Source organism: Pteropus vampyrus, unplaced genomic scaffold, assembly GCF_000151845.1.
Source record: "Pteropus vampyrus isolate Shadow unplaced genomic scaffold, Pvam_2.0 Scaffold667, whole genome shotgun sequence".
Lineage (NCBI taxonomy): Eukaryota > Metazoa > Chordata > Mammalia > Chiroptera > Pteropodidae > Pteropus > Pteropus vampyrus.
In genome coordinates, this window is record NW_011889448.1 from 849,000 (window position 1) to 876,225 (window position 27,226).

At 33.2% G+C, this 27,226-nt stretch overlaps 1 protein-coding gene across 1 annotated transcript in view; it reads left to right on the plus strand.

Annotated features, from left to right (window-relative positions):
• Positions 1-27,226, plus strand: part of CFAP47 (cilia and flagella associated protein 47) — a 366,407-nt gene that overhangs the window by 158,962 nt on the left and 180,219 nt on the right. The window contains 2 exon segments of the mRNA XM_011385160.2: positions 20,811-20,908; positions 21,195-21,311. Coding sequence (XP_011383462.1) covers positions 20,811-20,908; positions 21,195-21,311 — 215 coding nt within the window.

The window sequence follows — 27,226 nt, forward strand, 5'->3', positions numbered from 1 at the left end:
ACGGTATGTTAATTTTGTATCCTGCAATGTTACTGAATTCATCTATTAGTTGTAGTAGTTTTCTGTGGAATCTTTAGGGTTTTTTATATATAGTATCATGTGATCTGCAAATAATGACAGTTTTACTTCTTCCTTTACAATTTCGATGCCTTTTATTTCTTTTCCTTATCTAATTGCTGTGGCTAGGACTTTCAATATTGTGTTAAAAAAAAGTGGTGAAAATGGATGTCCTTGTCTTGTTCCTGAACTTAGAGGAAAAGCTTTTAGCTTTTCAGCATTGAATATGATATTAGCCCGTTGCTGTTTTTTAAACCACTGAGACCCATGAATTTGCAAAGCCTTTGTACTTCCTATTCTTTCTGCTTGGAGCATTATTTTCCTCAGTATTTTTATATTCCCTTTCCCATTTCACTCGAGTTCCTGCTTAAATATTACCTTATTTGGAAGCTTTCCCAATAACCTCTCTAAAACAGCATATCCTTCATTTATTCTCTTTCTTGCTCTATTTTTCACAATAGCATTTCCTCAAAATAATATGTATAGTCTGTCTTTTCCAGTAGAATGTGAGCATTTTCCTTTTTTTAATTTTTAATTTTTTTTTTATTATGGTGACATTGGTTAATGAAATCCAATGAGTTTCGAGTGTACAATTCAACAGTAAGTCATATATATTTTGCATTGTACGTTCACCACCCATAGTTAGATTTCTTTCTATCACTACATATTTGACTCCTTTTACCCCATCTGCCTTTCCCCTTCCCTCTCTCCCCTACCCTCTGGTAACCATTAATCTATTGTCCATGTCCATGGTTCTCTTGTTTGTTTGTCCTGTTCATTTGTTGCTTTTAGGTTTATATCCTACATATAAGTGATGTCATGTGATTTTCCACTTTTTCTGTCTGGCTTATTTCGCTTAGCATGATTATCTCAAGGTTTATCCATGTTCTCGCAAATGGCAGTATTTCATCTCTTCTTATGGCTGGGTAATATTCCATTGTATATATGTACCCCAGCTTCTTTAGCCAGTCATCTATCATAGGACACTTCGGTTGCTTCCACGTCCTGGCCACTGTGAATAGTGCTGCTATGAATATCAATATACAAATATCTTTTCAGATATGGGTTTTCAATTCTTTGGAGTAAATACCCAGTAGAGGGATTGCTAGATCATATGGTAGATCAATTCTTAGATTTTTGAAGAACCTCCATACTGTTTTTCATGGTGGCAGTACCAGTTGGCAGTCCCACCAGCAGTGTATGAGGGTTCCTTTTTCTCCACATCCTCTCCAACACTTGTTATTACTTGTCCTGTTCATAACTTCTATTCTAATAGGTGTGAGATGGTATCTCATTGTGGTTTTGACTTGCATTTCCCTAATAATTAGCGATGCTGAGCATCCTCCTGCTATGTTTTTACAGTTGATATCCAGCTTCAAAGCATTATGATCAGAGAATATGGTTGGTATGATTTCAACCTTCTTATATTTGTTGCGGCTATCTCTGTGCCCCAGTATGTAGTCAGTCCTTCAGAATGTTCCATGTGCACTAGAGAAGAATGTGTAAGCAGCTGTTTTGGGATGGAAGGCTCTGTAAATGTCCAGTTGGTCTAATGTGTCGTTTAAGGATGTGATTTTCTTTTTGGATGATCTGTCCATATCCGATAGTGGGGTATTTAGGTCCCGTATTATGACAGCATTTTGGTTTGTTTCTCCCTTTAGTTCTGTTAGTAATTGCTTTATATATTTCAGGGCTCCCTGATTGGGAGAATAGATATTAATAAGTGCTATGTATTCTTGGTGCATGATTCCCTTTATCATTACAAAGCGTCCCTCAGTATCTTTCTTCACCTTTTTTATTTTGAAGTCTATTTCATCTGATATTAGTACCACTACTGAATGCCATTTACTTAAAATATCATTTTCCACCCTTTCACTTTGAGTCTATATTTGTCTTTGGAACTGAGATGTGTTTCCTGGAGCCATCAAATGGTTGGATTTTGTTTTTGATCCAATCTGCAATTCTGTGCCATTTTATTGGTGAGTTCAATCCATTTACATGTAGGGTGATTATTGAAATATGAGGTCTTCTTATAGCCATTTTATATTTTGCTTTTAGGTAGCTTGGTGTTTCCATTGTTTCCTTGAACTTATGTTTCTATCTTTTTTTTTTTTTTCCCCTTAAATTTTGGTTGAGTTTTGTGTATTTTCCCTCTGGTCCTTCTTGTTTAATGTTATGTACTTCAGTTCTGAATCTTTGGTGTGTGGTTACTATTATGAATATATAGAAGATAGTTATATATATACAGTCGTCCATTTTCTTCCTGTTTGCAAATTTGGATCTTTGAATCCTCCCCTTTTCTGTTACTGCTGTTTCAGTTTGTCCCTTTGTATGCCAAATGTTTATTACTATCTTGCAATAGCAATTCTCTTCTTATTATTTAAGCTTATAATGCCCTGTTCTTAGTAAGGATTGCACTCCTCTGCTTCTATTTGCCTGATAGTCACTTTACTCCTAATTCTGTATTTTTTCGTTTTGTTATTTTGTTTTAGGTGAACTGACACCTTTCAGTATTTCCTGTAGAGCAGGCCTCGTAGTAGAGAATTCCCTCAATTTTTGTACGTTTGGAAAGGTTTTAATTTCTCCTTCATATCTAAAGACGAGCTTTGCTGGATACATTATTCTTGGCTGATAGTTCCTTTCATTTAATAGTTTGAATATTTGATTCCACTCTGTTCTTGCTTGTAAGGTTTGTGCTGAGAAATCCGACAATAGTCTAATAGGTTTTCCTTTACAGGTTACCATCTTCTTTTCCCTGGCTACCCTGAGAATTCTTTCTTTGTCATCAGTTTTTGATAATTTTAATGTAATGTGTCTTAGAGAAGGCCTTATGGGTCGAGATAATTGAGTGTTCTATTGACTTCTTGAATTCTAAGCTCCAGTTAATTGCTTAGATTTGGGAAATTCTCATCAACTATTTGTCTGAAAATGCTTTCTGATTTGTGCCCCCTTTCTTCTCCTTTGGGAATACCCGTTATTCTTATGTTTCCTTTTCTGATGTTATCAGCTAGTTCTTGTATTTGTCTTTCATTATTTTTCATTCTTTGGTTTCTTTCTCTCTTCTTACTTCTGATTTATTTCTAGATATCTGTCTTAGATATCAATGATCCTTTCCTCCATTTGGTCAACTGTATTCCCCAAGCTTGCTATTTCATTCTTCATCTCTTTTAGTGTGTTTTTAATCTCCAGAATTTCTGTTATTTTTTCTCTTTAGGGTTTTGATCTCCTTGCTAAAAAAACTCATTCTGCTGATCTAGTTTTTTCAACTCCTGGAATTGTTGATATGAACATTTTAGAGCTCATTGAGTATTTTCAGAAGTACAATCTTGATTCTATGTCAATTAAGTCACATATTTCTATGTCTTTAAGCTTATTTTCTGATTTTTTTTCTCTTTCTGAGCTGCCTTGTCGCCTTGGTTCATGGTATTTAAAGGACTATTTCTCTGCCTGGGCGTTAATGGAAGTATATTCTACTTATTTTTTTTTTTTTTTCCCTGAAAGAAGATTTATTATATAAAAATGTCTCTTTAGTGTGTTGCAAAGAAGGCATTTTTCTTTTGATTTCCAGTAGGTGACGTCTAAGCCTCTTGGATCCCTGCTTTATATAAAGTCTCAATAATGCCTTTTTTTCTTATAGATATTCGATCACTCTCACTATCCTCAGTCTCAGTCCCTGTTAGTGTTAGTGACAGTTTCTGTAGCGTTTGCTCAAATTCCCTTGAGACTCTGCAGTGTTCGGTCTTGTAGGATATTGGGGATTGCCCTCTGTTTGGAGGATGGGTGTTGTGGCTCAACCTTGCGTTTTGCAACCATGGCTGATAATAATTAGCTGTTGTTTCTCTTCCATCCCCACTGTTTTGCTTTTTTCCCCCTTATCCCTGGGCTCCATTACTGCTGCTTGGATCTCACAGCTCTCTCAGGCACAGCTGTTCAGGAACCCACCACATCTTCTCTCCTCCCCTCCTCCTACAGTGAGCTCCAGCTGCGAGAGGCAGCTTCTTTGTTCCTCGCGGTCTACCGCCCAGCTCCTGGGGTTCTAACATATGGTAGCTCTTATTCCAAGATCACTTGCTCAGACATGCTTGTATGTAGATTGGGAGTTATTTGTTGAGTTTTAGATGTTCAGCTTATTGTTATTTCAAGGGGACATCTGGGACATCTCTCACTCTGCCATGCTTCTGACGTCACTCAGAATGTGAGCTTCTTAACAGGAACAATCTTGTCTGTTTTGTTGTTCACTGCTGCATTCTCAGAGCCTAGAACAGTACCCGAAACTAACAGAAACCAATTATTGTTTTAGTAAATAAGTGAATGAATAAATGAGTGAATAAAGAGACACATTCTGGTTTCATACATTTTTATACCTTATTTCAGATAGTTGAATATAAATTAGCTTATCAGTTTTTACCTTCTGGCACAAATGCAAGGGTCAGGCTGAATGGTTGAGGTGGAAGGAAGGAAGCAATTTTTATCTTCAGTATGTATCTGAGTGTAGGTTTTCATGGTTAGTTACTGAGCGATCCATGAGGAGAAGCTCTGTGAAAAATTTCACTTGGGTTAACTTGGACTATGAAAAAGTTATACTCAATGCTCTAGATTTTTAATTCTCAACCTTGACACTCTACTTACCCTCACTTCAAAGGTCTGACAATGCTTACAACTTGGTACCGTGGTGTCATGAGATAGATATATAGAGCTGTACCCCAAACCTTTTAATTGAGAAACTCTGAAGATGAGGCCCAGCAATCTATATTTTAGTAAGCTCTATATGTGATTCTGATGCATACTAAAGTATGAAACAGACAATAGTGTCACAAAAAGGGATTTCATTAACGCTTTTATATTGTTCACCAAATGGTATTTGTTCACCGATTACATTTCTAAAAACTCCCTCCTTTAAACAATTTCTTTGAAGTAATAGTGGCTGAGAATTTCCCCCCAATTAATGTCAGACATCAAACCACAGATCCAAGGAGCTCAGAGAACACGAAGCAGAATAAATGTCAAAGAAAAACGAAACTTTATACCTAGGCATATTTTCTGCATATCAAACCACAGAAAATCCAATATAAAGAAAGTAATCTTAAAGGAAGCCAAAGAATAGCCAAAAAACACCCACCTGGCTTGTAGAGGAGGAAAGATATGAATTATTTCCCACTTTTCCTCAGAAATCATGCAGTCAGGAAGAGAGCGGCATGAAATAAAGTATTGAGAGGAAAAAAAAAACACACTAACCTAGAATTCTGTACCCTGTGAAATTATCATTCAGTGGTGAAGGAGAAAACATTGCTGAGAATAAACAGTGGGTCTTGCTTACCCATTTTCTGGATAAACTGATCATTTGGCAGCTTGCAGCATCATCCTTATGGATGTCCTTGATCACCTCAATGGGGCAACAAATAAGGACATTTTTAGCTGTTTACGAATTCTCTAGAAACTCTTGAGTTTAGCAATATGGCCATCATGACAGATTGTTTCCTTATTACGTATCTGCTGAGGTCTTTTTATCAACATTTCCAGCTCAGTTAGGACAGGTCTGATATATTTCTCTCATTAGAATTTCTTTGAAATGATGGAACTAGGAAGGATGTGACAAGAGTGGGAGACTTCCTCTTGATAGAGGAAGGCATGTTGGAGAGTATCATTTAGTAAAACCGGAATCAGTTGATTCAGATGTCTAGCCATCCAGGACTTTAAATATCAGGACAGTTTTGGTACCTCATTCTGTTGGCCTTGGAGAGTCATGGGAGACAGCTGAGCTGGTGACTGTGTCAACTGAAAAACAATATCAACTAGGTGTTTCATCACCAAAAAGGATTTACTCAGGAAAAAGAAGGGTTGCAACCTGGTGCATGCAGACATGGGAAGCCACATGCACACTCTAGCCTGAGTGCCAAGATAGAGGGGTATTTATAGAAGGGAAAAGAAAGTTAAGGGAAGAGAAAATTAGAATCATAGAGCTTTATTATAAACATAGAATTGTTTTTGTAGGGTTCTCGCATGTAGGGTTCTTGTGATTACATAGAATGCAAGAATTTCCTTAAGCCCCAGCTCCTCCCATAGATCCTCCTGACTGATTATGTTTGCTTGAAGTTCCAATTAGTCTTTATTAACTGCTATGATAACTTGGACGTTTGATCTGCCAGCAGCAAGTTTATGGATTGAAGTCCACCAAGGTCATGTGCTTTCGATCAGCACACCCAAATTTAGCACTGTGAGCAGACTGAGATGTCTCAACTTTGGACTTTCTGTGAATTTGCCCAAGAATACATGGTGCCAGGCAATCAATCGGAGTTTGATAAAATTACATTTCTTAACTACAAATGATTGTTGGGAGCCATGGTTTAAAAAATACTTATTCTGTGTTTGTAAAACCTTAACGTGGGGATTTATCGTAAGTGTTGGGAAAGTCAAAAAGCAAATTTTTTTGTGATAAGTGGACACCTGTCTCATATAAATTGGGGATTTTTTAGTGCTTGCCAGGATGTATATTTGCTCTTATACACTTATCCTTCTGTTTCCAGTAGCTCTTTTATTATTCGTGCTTAAGCCCTTTTATCATTAACACTGTAGGTAACTTTTTTATTTTATTGATGAATCATTTTTTCACACTTTAGTGAGAGTATCTTCTTCAGTAGGTCATGCCTATAACAAAGTACTCTCTATGCCATGCCTTTGCACCATTTGCTTCAAATGCTGTATTTAATCATTAATGGAAATTTTATCATCCTGTAATCACTTGGTAATTTCGAGAGCAGCAACAGACCATTTTGTAACATAAATTTAATTTCTGACAGGACTAAATATTTTTATTTGACTGTACTTTTAACAAAATTTTGAAATTGGAGCATTTTGAACTGTCTGTTCAAAAGAGCTCTGTTCTACAAATAATGTCTTTTTAACTTATGCATATTTTGACATTTTTTTCATGAAGTAACAATTTTAGTTATTATGAATGAAAGATACTTTTTTTAATTCTATTTTCTTCAATGGAACAGAGTTATGTTTAGCAAAATTTATCTTTTATGTACTGTCTAAAGGTGCCTCTGATTTCATTCAATATGTAAGAGTTTTTTAAACTAAACAATATTCAGTATACATTTGGGAGACTATATTGGCCTTTTAATGATGCTATCTATTCTTAAAACTAATGGGCTATTGAGGTCTTACATTTCTATGCATTGCTTGTTTCAAATATGTCTAATTTTCAACTTCATTAAATCAAGAAATAGTCATTATTTCAGAAGTTCCAAATTAGCCCTTTAATGTTTAGCATTAAATATTTATCATCAATGTTGCAAAATTGAAATGCACACAGAGAATAGAAATGGAATGATCTAACATTTTAATGTTACATCTAGAATGTTTTATTTTGGAAAGATGACTGTCAATCAACATGATTAGTGTGCAGCTCAGCACTAAATTCAGAAAAATGCCAAGCAGTCAAACAAATGTGATAACAGAAAGGTAAACCATTACCAGTGGATTAGTGGTGTGGTTCAATAAATTAGAGTGAACCAGGACATTAACCATGTATGTTGGAAAATGGAGGATGTAAAAATTCACCAACAACCAGACCACATTCTTTCTCTCTTTCATATTCATATCCACTTAGTGTCAACGCCTTCCAGCCAGAGACCACTGGGAACATATCTGTAGTTGACCAAATTCATTTAGTGCTCATTGCTAAGAGAGACCACACATTAGGGAGAATATTGGGGTGTCTCACAGTAAAAGACATTATGAAAGACTTTATAGGTTATAGGATTTGTGCATTGCTAGGTAAATTGAGGAAACGTTCAAGGAAAAAAGAATTTGCCTTCATTGTCTGTTATTTGGGACAGTGGTAATTCTATAATTGAGTAACTTAATAAATCTTATGTAGAGGGAATAGGAGTACAGTGAAGATAATTCTTTACTTGGTAAAGCAGCTGTGGTCACTCATATTAGCTAGGAGAGGAGGATGTGTTTGTTGTTTTGTGGTTTACACAATGAACTTGTTTTTGTCTGTGCTTAGCCAAATTTATGAAATGTTTTTGTTTGCCTCACTTTATCACAATGGCAGAATAACCTTGTATGACATTGTTGTTTTGTGAGACTGTTTATGTTCAATAAGAGAACAACATTACCTAGCTGTATCAGCTCAGCTCCTACCAGTACCAAAGTCCAGCTAATAATGCCAGGCACGCTCTCAGATGTCAGAGGCTATTTTTCTTTTTCCCTTGCTAAAGAGAAAACCACAGGGCCAAAATAGCATCACTCCTGCTAAAAGCCCATGATACCAACCCTAGATTTAATACCTGATCTACTTGCAGTTTCAACCTCTCCCGGAAACATAATCTTAACCAACCAGTCTGGAATTTTCTGGTCAACACCAACAAGCTAATTCTGTCAAATGGGCCCTCTCCTTCCCCACAGAGGGAAGGGATTATCTGCATGATAAAAACCTTCTGGTTCTTTACCTCCACCAAAAGACCTCCTAGCCCCTAAATAACCCTTCCTTTTCTTTTGTTAATAGCTCCCTTGTGCCACTCTTATAAAATCTTCCATTTTTTTTTACAATACCTCTGAGCACCCTTCTAGTTGCTAGATGGGATTTTATCTGATTCATGAATTGCTTAATAAAGCAAATTAGACCTTCACATTTACTCAGTTGAATTTTTTTAACACACCACACACCAAAATCTCCAAATAGAATGTATTAAGAATTATGCTTGAAACATGACTTCATCTGAAATGAAGCATTAAGGCCTGTAAGAAATGATAAATTATTGCATTAATTACTACTAACATTTTGTGATATTAGAAAGTATAATAAGAAATATATATTTGTTCTTTCAGTTTCTAGCATACAGCTTCTAAAACCCTTGGGGTTTTGTAAGTGGTGAGAAAGATGAAGGTGTCTTTTGTTATGTCAGTGGATGATTTTTGGAAAGCCCCTTGGTTACCAAAGGATCAAGGCTGGTTGTCAGGAGAACAAATCCCGTGATTGGAGGGTTAGAACTTTTAGTCTCACCCCTAGACCTCCAGGGAAGGGAGAGAGACTGGAGGTTTCACTGGTTACCAATGACTAAGGATTTAATTAATCACACCTTTGTAATGAAGTCTCCTTAAAAACTCAAAAGGACGGGGTTCAGAGAACTTCTGGAGATGTGGGCAGAGCAATGCCCCCAGAGGGAGAATGGAGGCTCTGTGCCCCTTCCCACATACTTTGCCCTGCGCATCCCTTTCATCTACATGTTCATCTGTATCCTTTATCATTTACTTTTATAATAAACTGATAAATATAAGTAAGTGTTTCCTTGAGTTCTGTGATTCACTCTAGCTAATTAATTGAATCTGAAGTAAGAGAAGATGGCAACCTCTGATTTATAGCCAGCTGGTTAGAAGCAAAGATCTAACAACCTGGATTTGTGATTGGCATCTGAAGTGCAAGGAAGGGGTTCTTGGGACCTCTAGTCTATATCAGGTTGGTCAGAAGAACAGGTGTTAAACTGGGCTTGTGATTGGCCTCTGAAGTGGAGGGTGATCTTGTGAGATTGAGCCTTTTAACTGTGGAATCTGATGCTATCTTTCAGTAGGTTGTTTCAGAATTGAGTTGACATTATAGGTTGCCCAGCTGGTGTTCAAGCATTGCTTGGTGGTGTGTGTGGAGGGTGGGGGAGACCCTCCTCCACACTCTCAGAACCATTTTACATTTGTCAATAGATGAGAGCATATATTTTTAAGAGCAATGTTTAACCACCGTTATTTCCTAGCATTTACTAAGTTTAAATAATATTAAAATCAGTCTGCTAATAGTTTACAGCTTAACTTTTTCATTAAAATTATTGAGGTGACATTGTTTAATAAAATCAAATAGGTTTCAAGTGTACAATTTAATAATATGTCATATATATATATATAGTGTGTTCATCACTCAAAGTTAAATTTCCTTTTGCCACCAAATATTTGACCCCCAATTACCCTATCTCCCTCCTTCCTCTTTCTTCCCTCTGGTAACCACTAATCCACTGTCCCTGTCCATGAATCACTGTCAAGTTTGTATGTCACTTTTAGTTTAAAGCCTGCATATAAGTGAAATCATATGATTCTCAACTTTTTCTGTCTGACTTATTTCGCTTAGCTTGATAATCTCAAGATCCATCCATGTTGTCCCAAATGACAATATTTCATCTTTTCTTATGGATGAGTAATATTCCTGTGTAATATTCCATTGTATATATGTACCACATCGTCTTTACCCAGTCATCTATCAATCCCACTTCGGTTATTTCTATAGCTTAACTCTTTCTTCTATGTGGCAATAGAGAATGTAAACATGTAAACATGTAACTGGGCATTGGCTTATCTGACTCAGTGTTGAGTCAGTATTGACTTAGTATTGACTGGAGTTTAAAGGTCAAGAACCATGAAGTTGGTGTCAGGTTTTTTATAAATATAAAAGAGTTGATAAAGTACACAGACGGAAAACTTTTTTTTTTTCTATTTTGGGAGAGAAGAGTTGTTGGTCTTGAATTCATTGACTTTGATGAATGCCTTTGAATTTATTATATATATCTATCATTTCTTTTTTCTTAATGATAGACATTTCTGTTGTTTCCATTTTGTGGGTATTAAGAATAACACTTCTGTGAACATTTATATGCAAATCTTTTATAGACATATGTTTTCATTTCTCTGAGGTAAAAACCTAGGAGTGGAATTGCTAAGTTATATGGCATGTATATTTTTAGTAGTTTATTGAGATATAATTCCAATACCATAAAATTCATTCATTTAAAGTATATCATTTAATGGTTTTCAGCATGTTGATAGAATTGTGCAACCATCATCACAATCTAATTTTAGTACATTTTCATCATCCCCGAATGGATATAGGGTATACTTTTTTGCAGTTCCTTCTCACTCCCCCAGCACCAGGAAAACACTAATTGACATTGTATCTTTATGGGTTTGCCTTTTTTGGAGGTAAATGAAATCATATAATATCCTTGAGACATTTTCCCATGTATTCAAGGTTCATACATTGACAAATAATATTTCATTGTATGGCTATACCACATTTTGTTTATCTACTTAACATTTGATGGATAGTTGGGTTGTTTCTACTCTTCGGCTATTATAAATAATGCTGCTATGAACATTCGTAAAAATTTTTATAGACATACATTTTCATTTTACTTGAGTACTACATAAGAGTGGAATCTCTGGATCATATGATAACTGCATGCTCAACATTTTGAGATATTTCAAAATAGTTTTCTAAAGTGGCTGTGCCATTTCACTTTCCTACTATCAAGGTATGAAGGTTCCCATTTCTATACATCCTCACCAGCACTGTGACTGTCTATCTTTTTGAATGTGGTCATTAGGTGTGTGTGAAGTATTTTACCTGGATGTGAATTACTTTTCCTTAATGACTAATCATGTTGCACATTCAGTATTTTCAGTTTGTAATATTTTTCTTTAGCTTTTTCTTTTTATTATATTTTAATATGTGATAATACAAGATCCTCTTACCCCTGTCCACCCACCATGTTTTTCTAAACTTAAATGCTTTCTTCACTTGCTAGGTTTCCAGGGTTGATATTATAATAATAAAATTTGAAAAAAAATAATTTTGAGAAAAAGTTAAAGAATATGTATTACAAAGAAAAAAGTAAATATTAAATAATTAAAAGAATTATAAGAATATTTACAATTGCATTGAACATAACAGGGAATTCAGAATTTAGTGTGATGAATGTAACATTTCAAAGTTCATAATAACTATCAATTCATTCAGTAAATAGTGCTAGGTCAATTAACTGATACTTTTTAAAATAAAGTAAAGTTAACTCTATACTATGTACCATGTACCAAAAATGAATACTAATTGTATGAAAGGGTACTAGATATTAAAAAGACTGTAAAATAACTTGAAAAAATAAGATAATCTTTATCTGAGTTTAGAATGACAATTGATTTTTAAAAATTCTAACAAGAACAGAAGCCACTAAAAATACCATTTGTTTAACAAATATTTATTAAGCACCAGTTTATATGCCCAGGACTGTTCTAGGAATTAGAGATGCAGCAGAGAACAAAAGAGCCCAAATCCCTTGTAGCATGTCAGTTACATTCTAGTAGAAAGAAGAAAGTCAGCTGCATGGGCCTTAGAAATGAGTTTCTTCAGTGTCAGGTGAGATTTTTTTTTTTTTAATCTCATCTTCACAAGTTAATTAACTAAAACACTATTATCTTCATGGTTGGAACCCTTAGTTGCCCAATGAACTGGAAAAATAGTTGAGAAATAGAATCATTATGTGTATATGTGTCTATGTATGCATATATACATATGTGTACACATATACACATAATTTAGCATTTAAAAAATACAGAACAAGAACAAATATGTGTACACATATACACATAATTTAGCATTTAAAAAATACAGAACAAGAACATATATAAATATACATTAATTCATCAACCATTTTATCAGCATTTCCACTCTAGTGATTTTCCATATTTTTCTTTTCTGTTCTTAGCCCTATCAGGACAAACTATCACCATTTCTAATGGTCTGAGAAGTATCAGTGCTTATGATATCACTGTAAACAAGAAATTAAGGAATGAGGCAGTTAGCCAACCATCATATTCCACACTGCTCAGAGATATTGTGTAGACAATTCAGTTTTGGAAAGCTGTTATCTTTTCAATGTACTATCTAAAATTTTATAATTTGGACTATAACATAGTGACCTTCGAACAGTCCCAGACATTAAGCATCCCATATGAATTTTTCAAATATTTAGCTTTTTTTCAAAGTACTCATAAAAGACCCACAAATGTTATTCAGTTCTTTGAAGGGATTGAGACTCAAGACTATAAGTAGTAAGGGATTTTCAGCCTTATGGAAGAAAAGCATGTCAAGAATAGGACAAAATGAAAAACAGATTCAGTTATTATCTTCTGTTCAATATAGTAGACTGCAATTCTAATTGGACATTTGCCAAAATGATGATTACTTACAATAATAGCCAACATTTGTGGTACGCCAATTAAAGGACTAAGAATTTTACATATATTTGTTTATTAATCCTCAAAACAAGCAACATGATCAGATAGCTGTTATTACTATTATTAGCAGAAAATCTAAAGCAAAGAGGTTAATTTATTTTCCTAGGAAAGTGTGTGGCTGGGATTTGAATTTGAGCAGTTTGATTCCAAGGCTCATGTTAAGTACAGTTATGCAATGCTGTTCCTTCAAAACGTTAATTCTTCTTTAAGTTAGATTGGTGTCATTCTTGCAAATTCTTTTCTGATATCCAGAGAGATGTCTTATTTCCTTTTTCATCCACAATGATGTTTTTTTTTTCAAATCTGGATGCCCATTGGAATCACCTGGGGAATTAAAAAAAAAAATACTGATGCCCTCCAGACCAATCGAAATGGAATTTCTGGAGTGTTGCCTCTACATGTGCAGCTTTTAAAAGCTCTTTAGGTGGTTCTGATACACAGTGTGACAGTTAAAAACTCTAATGCAATCAAATGAAGTTTAAACTAGGACCTGAGGATAACCAGGAGATAATAGGCCTTGTGGACATGGGATACCCATGCAGCAGAAAATATCAAAAAGGAGAGAAAACAATGCAAACTAACTTCTTAGTTTCATTCTTGCTCACCTTTGGGTATCCTAGACAGTTTGATGACCTAAACTAATAAGTTTTCAATAACTAATAAACTAATAAGCATTGAACTGGTAAAAAAAAAAAAAACAAAAAAAACCAATGCATGTGAATATAAAAACAGGGAATAAGATTAAATAGTGCAGAGATACTATACAAGATAAATATTTGTCCACCATAAGAAATAATATTTCTTAAAATATGTTTCAAATTTAAAAGAAGAAATTTATGAATAACATGAGTTCTGAGGTTTTCTTGGTTTTGTTTTGTTGCTACCTGTTTTGATTTTACACAGCATTGATAGTCATTGATATGACAGATGAGGAAATTATTTCCTCTCACTTTCCTGCCTCTGTGTCATCATTTGTTAGGTTTATTATGCCAATTGTCTATATTTAAAACACTCACATTCTATTCTGTCACTGTTCAGCTGTGTTCAACTCTGTGTCGTTTTACCTGCATTTTCCATTTTTAATTATTTTTGATTTAGCTATTAAATGGCTAGATTTTATTATTTTTATTTATTTATTTAGTTAGTTTTTCTAGTTATCATTTCAAGGGACTCTAGTCTCTGTGTTCTCTATTTTATTTATATTCGAATGGCATCTTAAGTGAGAATTAAATTTGGGAGTCATGAGTCATCTTTTAGTTTACCCTGAACTCTGTGGTCAGTACTCCATCGTGTTGTGCCTTTAAAATAGCTTTGAAAAATTGAGGTCAGCCTGGTAACTCCTCCCTTATAATTGAACTGCTTTGTTTGGCTTTAAACATTTTATATATTCTCAAAGTGGGTGAGATATTTAATGTGAAACCTGGTCTAAAACATTTCCTTGGTAAATTTTGCATATTAGGTATTTTTTGTACTCCATTTGAAGCTTAAGATATTGGTTGAAACTGAGACATGAAAATGCTCTTCCTAACCTTCAATTTATATAGATAATCATGTATTATACACGATCTTTTTCATACTTAATCCTAAACAGAGTACATTCAACATTTCATCATTAAATTTGATATTTATTATAGGGTTATTTTGCAGGTTATATTCATTATGTTCTGGAATTTATATCCTCTCCTTAGTTTTCTAGGAATTTTTATAATGAATACTATTTAATTTTATATATATATATATATATATATATATATATATATATATATATAATCTCCACATATATCTTAATATGGTAAGAAAATGATTTTTAAATGTAAAGTAACCTTACAGTCTTTGCACAAATTCAATTTTGCCATGATAGCTAATCTTTTTTTAATACCTTGCTAAAATTAGTTTACTAAATTTTAATTTTTTGCTTCAGTTTACATGAGTGATACTTTGTAACTATTTTCCGTACTTTTTAGTTGTTTTGTTTTAATTTTATGCAAACCTCAGCAATGACTTGGAGAACATTCTCTCTTTTGTAGACTTTGAAGGCCTTTTTATAAGAGTGAATTTGCTCGTTTCCCAAGTTTTATAAGCATTTACTGGTAAAACTATCTGAACCTATTATTTCTTTTGTGGGAAGATTTTAAATAAATAAATTCTTTATTTTCTATTTTCTGAGTGAGATTTTGTAACACATTTTATGAAATTAATGAAGATTATCTGAATTTTAAATATATATTGGCATATTATCCATTGTATCTGTTCTTTTATATATAACTGCTATAATTATTTCCTTTTTTTTTTTACTTTGGATATTGTTTTCTTATATCTTCTTATTTTATTAATCAATTTTTCTCCATAGTAATTATCACCTTATTACAGAAGATATTTTTTTTATTTTTACTTTCTTTACTATTTAATGTTGTATTTATATGGAAGTTCTACCAAGTATTGCATACATTATTTTAATCTCATGTGGCTGATCTTATAATTAGTGTATGTAGCTGATCTTATACTTATTTAGAGTTCACATATCTTCATAATTCGACTACCTTTAGGAGCAAGATAATTTCTGCATTAAAGCATATATTGTATTGCATTTATGAAGTGCTTTGAAATAATTAAAAATGTACTATATTATCTATTATGAATAAATGCACATAATTATTCAAAAAATAATAGCAAAGAGAATCCAGCAATGTTTAAAAAGGATTAAACATAATTACCAAATGCAATTTATCTTACAAATGCAAGATTGGTTTAACATAAATACCAATCAGTGTTATACATTATATTAATAGAATAAGAAGAGGAAATGCACATTTCAAAGGACATAGCAACACCAAAATCACATATTTAGCAAAGAGACTTGTACCAAGAATATATAAAAAATACAACTCAACAATAAGGAAACAAATAACCCAATTAAAAAATGGGCAAAGGATTTGAACAGATATTTCTAAAAATTGGAAGATAAGCAAATGGCCATAAAAAAAAAAATGTTCTATCTAATTAGTCTAATTAGGGAAATGCGAAACAAAATCACAACAATTCCACTTGACACCAACTTGGATATGACTAAAATTTTAAAAAAGAAAAAGAAAGGAGGGCAGACTAACAAGATTGGCAAGGATTTATAGAAATTAGAACCTCATGTATTGCTAGAGAGATTGAAAAATATTGCAGATACTTTGGAATACAGTTTAACGATTTCTCAAAATTGAAAATAGATTAAAAAACGATATGTTCCACTAAATCCACTTATTGGTTTATGCTCAAGATAATTCAGAACATATGTTCACATAAAAACTTCTAAATAAATGTTCATAAGCAGCATTATTTATAATGACCAAAAAGTAAAAACAATCCAAATGCCCATAAACTGATAAATGGATAAACAAAATGTGGTATATTTATAAAGTAGAATATTATTCAGCCATGAAAAGAAATGAAGCACTGATACATGCTACAGCCTTTAACTTTGAAAACATTACACTAAGTGAAAGAAGCCAAAACACAAAAGGGCACATATTTTATGAGTTCATTTCTGTGACATGACCAGAATAGGCAAATCTTTACTACAGAAAGTAGCTTAGTTTTTTTACAGGGAATGAGAGAAGAGGGAAATGGAGAGTGATAGTTAATGATCTGGGTTTCTTTATGCATTGATAAAAACTTTCTAAGATTAGATAGTGATAATCATTGTAAAACTCTGTGGAAATAATAAATAACAATGGATTAGACAATTTAATTGGGTGAAATTAGTATATGAATTATATATCAGTAAAGCTGCTATAAAAACGTACTGTTATAATCACCTAAATATAATTTATATAGCAATTATGATATTTATAAAAATAAGGGAATGCTCATATTCCTTCAATGCATGAAATGATTGTTTTATGTTTAAGAATAGCCATATTTCTTAATTCATAATACTATTTAGGACCAACATTTTAATAATATTTTTATTTTTCTATTGTAAGTGATATAATATAAAAACAGATAAAAATATAACTTCCAAATTAAAATTTTTAAAAATCTGTGAAACATCACTTGAATTTTCTGGTTTCCTGACAAATGAAGACTAACTGAGACTACTGGTTCTCTCTCTAAAAGCAACCCTAGACCCATACTTCTCAGACAGTAATACAAGTAGAAATCACTTGGAGATTTTGTTAAATTGTTTTTATGTTGCAGTAGGTGTTGAACAGGGCCTGAAATTCTGCATTTCTAACAAATTTCCAGTTGATGAAGGTGCTAATGATTCACATAGCACACTTTGGGTAGCAAAATCTTAGGAGCATAGAAGAGAGAATAGCCTAGATCAGAGGAACTAATATTAAAGCAGAGAAAATCCTTGACTTATTTAAGGCTGGAATAAAAACTGTGGTGGGGTTCTTACTTGGCAGCAGCCTTGTCTATGAATGGTAAGATACAGACCTAGAATCAGAGATTAGAGAAGAGCTTTGGAGTTTGGTCTTTACCTCTTCCCAACATTGTCTTGGAGAATTGTTGCCATCCTATTCACACTGAGAGCCATGTTTGAACAGCAGTAGCCCATGCCACGTGCTGTTTGACAAGTAATTTAAAAGCAGTTCCACAGTTGTGATGGGTTGAATAAAAGTACATACTGCTTGGTTACCATTCAGGGAGGTAGAAGAGTGGAATGAGCATTGTTGTTACAACAGCAGAAGCCATACTAACAGTAAATTCTCAGTTTTTAAAAGCTCCACTAGGAAGTTGAGGCTGTAGGCCAACAAAGTGGCCCTGAATCCAAGAAGGAGTATGTGCTTACATGAAGAAATGGGATGACAGCCATCGTCTACTTGTGGTAGAGACAGATAGACACTGATGAGAGTTGAGATAGGATAGTAGGTGAATTGGTAGTAGCCAAGCATACACTAGTGAAAGAGCATGAAGTCACAGGGGGTCACAGTTATAGGAGGAGTCTGTCTTCTTGCAGGTTTTTACTCCACAAATCTCATTGATTGTTCACAGAAATGACTGGAATGAGTCTGGAGAATATGCCCCTTATAGTGCAGACCTGGGCAAGAGGCAAGCAATTTGTGCAGAATCTCATATTCCCTATAGAACTAAAGCTTTAATCTTTGGGGAGAAGGACAATGCATACTGTCATCCTTAGGGCCCTGCTGAAAACTCATTGCAGCTGCCAAAAGAAACTTAAAAAAACCCACCACCTCTACCCCTGGGAAAGGGGCTGAAATTCGACATGATAGTTAAATAGAAAATCTCGAAGAATCTCCAAAAATTCTCCTTGAACTCATTCTCCTAGTATGAGTTTATCAAGGTTGTAGGATATATAATCAGTATACAAAAATAAATTCCGTTTCTATATAATAGAAGTAAACAATTGGAATTTGAAATATCAAAAGTATATAATGTACCATAGCACCAAAGAACAAAATGCTTAAGCATAAAACTAACAAAATATGTGCAGGATATAAGTGCTGAACACTATAAAACACTGATAAAAAATTAAAGAGAACTAAATAAACAGTGAAGTATACCATGCACATGTGGTTATAAGCCTAAATATTGTTAAGATATCAAATTGATCTATAGATTCGATGTAACTTCAATGAATATCCTATCATATTTTTTCATAGATATTGGTAAATATCTATGAAAATATCTAAAATGCACATGGGAATTTTGGGAGTGATGAAACTTTTCTGTATGGAAATGTGGTAGTAAATACATAACAGTCTGTCTCTCAATATCATAGACACTGCACAAAGAATGTTAGACATGGAACTAATCCAGGATGGAATGCCGACTATGACAAATGAATGTGACAAATGACAAAATAACTGCATTCCAAATGTTTGATCTCACTGAATGTAGTGGAGAAGAAAGGGGCTGACTTATTAGCTTTTGAAAAAAGTATCATAATTGCATATTGTAGAACTAAAGACAAAAAGAACTAAACACACGTTACTTTCTTACAGGGGTATGGATTTACTATTCTGAGAGTATATGTATACTGAGGTTGAACAAACAAGTAAATATATTGTAGATAATGAGAGCCAAGTTTTTAATTATTGAAGAAAGAAGTTAGAATAAGGGAAAGGGATAGATAATAATGAATCTTGTGATGCTGGATTGCAGTTGGTGAACTTGATAGTAACAGTATAACTCTTAGTTTTTGCTATATTGTTATCTATTCATTAGCTTCTAATAAGATTTTTCATTAGGTGTTTTCATGTCGTGGGTGTGATCTTCCCTCCACAAGATGTTAAACTCCTTCAGGGGAATATCTATCCCTTCTCTAATGTTTGTACAAGATAAGGATGGGATATTTAGAGGACACGGCTATATCCACTGCTGACTGACTGATTCACTATCAACTTAAAAGGCTAGTAAATTGCCTTTTTAGGATTAAATTTAGAACTGCTTCTAGTTCATAGAAAAATGAATATTGGCTGCAAAAAAGAGACCCTTTTATCAAAAGCCATGAGTGGTAAAAATACATTAAGAGGAGCACATTTAGGTTATAATTATTCAGCCAACTAATAATGTGCATTTTAAAATCATTACTTTGATTGTATCACATTTTATATAAAATGTACAGTTATTTAGAAGTTTCTATCAGGAAAAAATAGTTTGAAAACTATAGTACAGGACGTTGTTTGTTATGTATTAATTGAAAATTTCTAGTGATCTTTGTTTGCTCTATCGATTTTGTAATAATATGCTGTAGAAATCTTATAGAAATGTTCGATGTCATAGCATCTCAGATGAAAAAGCACCAGGCACCATTTCTCTGAAATATCCAAAACATTCCAGAGAAAACTAAGTCTTCCATTTCTAGATGTAAAGCAATCCTGGTTTGTGAAATTAATATACATGTCATGAACATATCCAGTCATGTTTTCTTCACAAAACATGAGAATCGGGGTTTATAAAGACCATCAGTTTTTTCCCCTTGTTTTCAGACAAGAGATCATCTCAAACCATTAAGAATCTAGGTCCTTTTGGAATTGTTTTAAAAAAAGAAATGTCTCATTTAACATTGCAATGATTTCCAATGTTTATAACACCCTATGTCCCTCTCTAATATAGGGTAGTCTTTCAGATATTTATTAAATATCCAGATGCTTTCGCTTTTTGTTTTAGTCTCAACGTAGTAGTCATTTCCATAACTGAGAATTCCTTTTATTACTCCTCCATCTGATGTTATCTTTTATAGATCAGTTCTGGTTTCTTTAAGCCATAAATCTCCAACCCCTTCCACATTCTTACCCCATGTGTGGAAGAATTTCTGCAACAAATAGTGAAGCTGGCATTAAAACTTTAGTGTTACAAGTAACACTATGCCTTATGAGTCTCCTTAACCATATTGATCATGATCAAACATTTAAACTCCAAGGTACTCAACAGAATGAGTAATTTTGAAATCCTGCATTTTTCTTCCATTACTACATGGTAATATACTCTTCAAAGTTATTCCAATAGAAATAAAGGAGAAGGGTTACAATTGCTTATAAAACCTTACAAATATATTTTCTGGTATTAATCTTCTGAGGTTTAAATTTTGTTTTTATTTCCAAAATACTATGATTTTTCTTTTCCAAACAAAGACAAATGTTTCTTTGACCATTGCTCAAATTCCCATAAAGTATCTTTTTAGAAAAGTAAAACTATTTTTATAATTACTCTCTCTTTTTTTGGAACAGGTACTATTCCCTCTGAGAGATGGATAGTAAATTTTGACAAAGACCTTTTAGATGGCCTTGTTTTTGCCACACAGTTGGGAGCCTATTGCCCATTTTTGGTAAGAATTATTTTTTATGCAGAATAGTTTTCTGTTATTTGAAAGAACTTAGTAATTAAAATTCACAGTATTTTCAGCGGACTGATTCTTTTAAATGTTTTGATTTTATGTAACCCATCAATCTGCATGCCTAGCATTCCCTTTGCTTATTCTTGTATTTTAATTGCAGTAAGCTACTACTGATAAATGTTAATATTTAAACAATTCTTTACTGAACTACGGAGAACAGTTAAAAATTAGCCGTTTTTATTCTATTACTGAAGGGTTTGATTGTTGTTTTTTCCAGATTGAGTCTCATTTTGTACATATGTACACAAAACCAAAAAGTCCTGAACAGTATTTTCACAATTGCCTGATTATTGTGAATGTTCTTCGTGAAATTGGCTTTAGCATGGGCATACAGGTGGGTGCCTTTATATCACACATTCTATAAATATTTTATGACTTCTTTTCTTATTTATTTCCTAGCTTAATTAGGTATGATTGACAAGCAAAAATTGTTTATATTTAGTTTGTATAATGTGATTTTTTTTAGGTATACAGTGTCGTAAAGTAATGTATACACGTACACAATGTGAAATGATTACCACAATCAAGTTAATTAACATATCCATCACCTCATATAGTTACCATTATTTTGTGTGTGGTGCGAAAACTTAAGATCTATTTTCATAGCAAATTTCAAGTATACAATCCACTATTAAATATACTGACTATGCTTTACATGACATCCACAGAACTTACTCATCCTATAACTGAAAGTTTGTACCCTCTGACAAACATCTCCCCATTTCCCCCATCCCCACCCGCTGGCAGATACTGTTCTTCTCACTGATTCTATGAGTTTGACTTTTTAGATTCCACATATAATTGAAATCATACAATACTTGTCTTTCTGTGTCTGGCTTATTTCATTTAACATAATGTCCTCTAGGTTCATCCATGTTTTCACAAATGGCAGTATTTACTTCTTTGTTATGACTAAATAATATTCTATTGTAGCTGTATACCACATTTTCTTTATCCATTCATCTGTCCAGAGACACTTAGGTTGTTTCCATATCTTCACTATTGTGAATAATGCTGCAGTTGAATATGGGAATGCAGATACCTTTGTGAGACTGATTTCATTACCTTTGGAGATATACCCAGAAATAGGATTGCTTGACCACATGGTAGTTCTGATTTTAATTTTTTGAGGAACCTCATGCTGTTTTCCATAACAGCTCTATCAATTTACATTCCTACTAACAGTGTATAAAGGTCCTCATTTCTCCGTATCCTTTTCAACACTTGTTATTTCTTGTCTTTTTGATAAATGCTATTCTAACAGTGTGAGGTAATATCTCATTGTGGTTTTGTTTTATATTTCCCTCATGATAAGTGATGTCGAGCATCTTTTCATATATCTGTGGGCCATTAGTATGTCTTCTTTGGAAAAATTTTAGTTGACTCCTTCATAATATTCCTTTCTTCACAAAGTTTAAGTCTAAATTGAAAGTCTTTTCACAGGAGATTGTTAAAATGTAGAAATGAAATATTACTTCATAGAATTCTATTGGCTGTTTTTAAATGTATATAATTATGTATATCCAACTATACATAATAAGAAAGTTCTAGTGATAGGTCCAGTTTTATTGCTTTATTAACCTTACTGAGCTCTAAGAATGAATTAAAGGAGCAGAGTTGTTTGACTATAGATATCATATTATCGTTTTCTAATTTAGTAGCAAAAAAGAAAATATTTCACTTTGGTTTTAAGATAAGTATTTATGTAGCGATCACAGTGGTAAAATACATTTTTATGACGCATGGACCTCTAAGTTATAATTCCATCTAGCTTTTTACATTAAGTCTTCAATAGCAATAATCAAAAATATATTGTATGCTTAACATTTTTGACCCCTGTATTACTTTAGAATAATGAAATAGTATAGTAAGTAATTCCTGACTTTAAAGAATATAAAAACTCATTGAATTATCTAGATATATGTGTGTTAAATGATAAATAATATTCTACTCATTTAATTGTCAACATGTGCAAAAAATAAAGTACAGAATTCAGATAAAGGAAGAGATCAGTGTGATCTAGACTGATACACCAAAGACTTTGTGGAGGAGGCAGGACTTATTTGGGTTCCTGAATGGTGAATTGGATTTGGATTGGTAGTAGTAAGAGAGGAAGGTGTTTACTCTGAGGATATGGCATAAACAGAATGCAGAATGTGCTAAAAAAAATTCAGCAGAGTAAATATAAAGATCTAATTGGCTTTATTAAAAGATTCATGAATCAGGCAGCATCCCATCTAGTAACTAGAAAGGAGATGCATGGAGCTGTACAAAATGAAAGGTTTTTATAGATAAAGGGAGGCAGGACAAGGAAGTGACTAGCAAAGAGTGTATTGTTTCAGGCAAGGTCACATTTCTTTGGGAGATGGCAGTGTTCTATCAGGCAGATTACCTCACTAGTGCTTATCAGGAAATTCCAGACTGACTGGTTAATGTTCCATTCCTGGGAGAGGCTAAAACTGCAATTAGGTTAGTATTAAGTCTCAATTTGGTAACAGGAGCCTAGTACAAGTGACTCTATTTTGGGTCAGTCATCTCTTTTTTAACAAATGTGAACAAATGACATACATGAAGGAAAATGTGTGACTAGGTTGCCTCAGTTGAAATTTAAGATTAGAAAAATGACATACGCATATATTGGGCTCTTAGATCAGCATAAAAAGTCAGGAGTTTACCATGTAGGGATTATGGGAATAAAGGCATTTACTTTTACAACAATGTTTAGGATGGACTGATAGGAGAGAGTCTGGAGACAGAGAACGCAGACCAATCAAAATGCAGTTTCAGTTGGTCAAGGAGGAAAGTATTTATTCAAATAGCTTTAATGAGGACTTAGAATAATGTGCTGATATAGGAGATGTGGTGAGGTTTGCCACAGAGGGGCAGAGGAGAAGGTCCATTACAATTCCATGATGCAGAGGGATTGACAATGCTAGTGCCCAGATGTGGCTTGATATAAAGAGAATCGATATAAATACCTACTAAAAAAATAGTATTTTGTAAAAGTTTGCTTTCTCCTTGTTTTAAAGTCACTTGTATGTTAAAGTCACTTTGTACCAGGTTTAATGTTTACATTCTTTTATATTAGTAGAGTTGTAAAGAGAAACTGTAATCAAGAATTTGAGTCAGAGAGTTTTAATTTTTTATTTATTTTTTTAATAAGAGAGTTTCAGAGACAAAGTCTAATAAAAGATTTTGGTTTGGAAAAATAAAAAATATTAAAATTTCTATCAATTGGGCAAATTATCAAAGCTCCTTCATGAAAGACACTGGATAGACCCTGCAAGGGGTAAAGATATGGTTAAAGCACACTTATACTTTCAAAAATGTTGCTGACAAAGAGTGACCAGTAAGTGAAAAAGCTGATGTGAAGCAGACAGTGAATGACACAGTAGACACACAAACAATGTACTGTGAGACTCAAAGGGGAAGACATCATTCTAATAAGGAAACCAGGAAAAGTTGCATGAGACACTTGGTGTTTAAGGTGGCTCCTGAGAATTTGCTGAGGATTCACAAGAAACAAAATATCTTTGTTTAGAAAATTTAATTCATCATACATTATGATTTTTTCCTTTGCTTTTTGATTTTCTCAGATATGTTGACTCAAATGTTAATTTTACTGTATAGCCAAAAATATTTTAAAATGTATCTACTACATAAAAATGCAGAGATATCCATGATTTGATGAATGGAGAAATTGATGATTCACTTAGCAGAAATTACCAAGCTTTTCCCAGCCAGTTCCAGTTCCCTAACTTTTAATCAGCCTGGATTTACCAATCACATTAAATAACAAAGTTTAAAAATATCACCCTTCAAAAAATAATAAGTAAGTAAGTAAGTAAATAAGTAAATAAGTAAGTAAGCAAATAAATAGATAGATAGATAGATAGATAGATAGATAGATAGATAGATAGATAGATAAATAAATTGCTCTTCAATTAACTTAGCTATAGTAAATAATGGTGATGCTTAGTACTGGTCCATAGTTGAATACTGTGAAATTCAGCAGTGAATTTATTAATGTTTATGTTTCTTATTTTTTATGTCCTTTGTAGCTGTTGAATCAGCTGGATAAGTTTCTGTGAAAGTGTTATGTCTTATTGTGGGATTTTGGGAACTAAGTTATTACATATTCTCCTTTTCATAACATAGTTTTTATTTAAAGCAAAAATATTGTGGCAATTGTTTGGACTCAGCACAGAATGTATTTTCATTTCCTTGTTCAGAGAGTTGGATACAAAAATAAATATAATAAACATTTATAGAGATTGTACTACATAAAATTCACTGGATAGTGATGGGATCTAAATAGATAATCTAACATTTATCATTTATTTATTTATTTATTTATTTTTAAAATTTTGTTTTTAGCAACTAGGATGTTTCAACCTTAACAATTCTCGAGTAAAAGTGGTTTAAAAATAAATTCAAAATCTTACATAAGATGAAGTCAGGTAGAAGAGTATAGAGACAGTTATTCAGTTTTTCAACAAAGTTTTCAGGGATTCATTTTCCTCAGCCTTTCTCAACCTACTGGCTTTGTTTTGGGCATGTGCACTGATAAGTACAAAATTCCTACTGAAATTCTCATGTAACACCTTCATTATATATCTATGTTTGGGGCTGGTTGAGTAGCATCTTTTCTTGTGCTTGTCTTTTTCCATAAGTTAAACTTTTCCCAATGGTCCCATAGCATATTTCCCTTTGTATATCATTGACCAGAATTACATCTCATAATTATAGCTAAACCAGTTTGATAAAGGCAGTGGGATACCCCTCAAATTGAGATTCTTAGTAAAGAAGAAAGGAGAAAATTGCTTTTGGGAAGGTTCTCTGTGGGATTATAGTATGTCAGTGGGTACTGCTAGTTATGATTGGTGTCTAGTTTGAAAGCTGGTGATATCTTGAATTCATAGCAAATTAAATGAATTAAATTAAGTGAATGAAGCTCCATATTATCTCAACTCTTCTTGTTACTGAGAAGGAAACTGAGTTTTAGGGAAACCAGTTGATTTTGTCAAGATCATAGCACTCTGTAGTAGCAGGACTTGAATTTAGTTGACAAGATTTCTACTCCAGCATCTTTCTCTATCATGAATTTTTGTTTGTTTAATTCCCTGTCTTTTGTTAGTCCAGTAGGAAATACTGTCATCAGGGGTAAAAATAGACCAATATAATTGAAATTCTTCTTGGTTAGACCTATATAGAGAAAGTAATGATTATGTCTTTGAAAGATATTTCACATGAAAATATTGTTTTAAGGATACTTAACTTATTTTAACATTTTGCATTTTAAACCTAGGATTGTCTAAAGTGTAATTGTGTAATTTACAGTAAAGTATAATTTAGATTATTTTCATTGATATTTGTCATAAAGAAAAAGTAAGAATGCTCTTTTCTCTAGTTTTTAAGTTTAATGACTTAGTTATTAAATATATTTTCCATTTAAATAAACATAATTTTTCATTTTCAATTACTACATTTTTTACCCTATTACATGATCTTCGAAGATGATCTTTTAGAATAATTTTTATATTGCTATCCATATCTTATGTTTTAGTCTCTAAACAGTGTTCAAGAGACTTTTATTGACCTCAGACTTGAACCCAGAGCATTCTGCCACCAGTGTTCCCCTTTGCCCAGCAAACTCATTTCCCATCACCGTAGACAGCCCTATTTGGCTCACATCCATAGGGTGGCCCATCACACAAGGCCCAGGAGGGCCATATTCGTCACTTTGTGAGAATTAAACTCTATACCGTATATTTCATTTTTTAGTTTATTCTTATCTTAAATAATTTTCCTACATCTGTTGACTACCATTGTCTTTATTGAAGAAATGTGGGACCACAGAATATTGATGAGAAACCTTGGAATTTTGGTTTGGTATATTTCTTAGTTTTCCTCAAACCACCCTCGATAACATCTTTCTACCTAGCTGAGGCTAGCCAGCCCCCTGATTTTTTATTAACAGTCCCCTCCCCAGGTACCCTTATTGGTAAGCCAAAATGCTTATTGACAAAACATGAAAGAATAAATCCTTCTCTTCTTCCAAAGAAGGAAAATAATGTTTTTGGAAGTGTGGACTAGTAAATGATCAAATTGGCTATCATTATTCTCTGGTAACTGCTGCCAAATTTCAGTGCTTTAGTTCTACATATAGTAGTTACTCCACATCTGCAGGAGACCTGTAGTGGATGCCGGAAACGGCAGAAGCCTGAACCCTCTATATACCATATATGT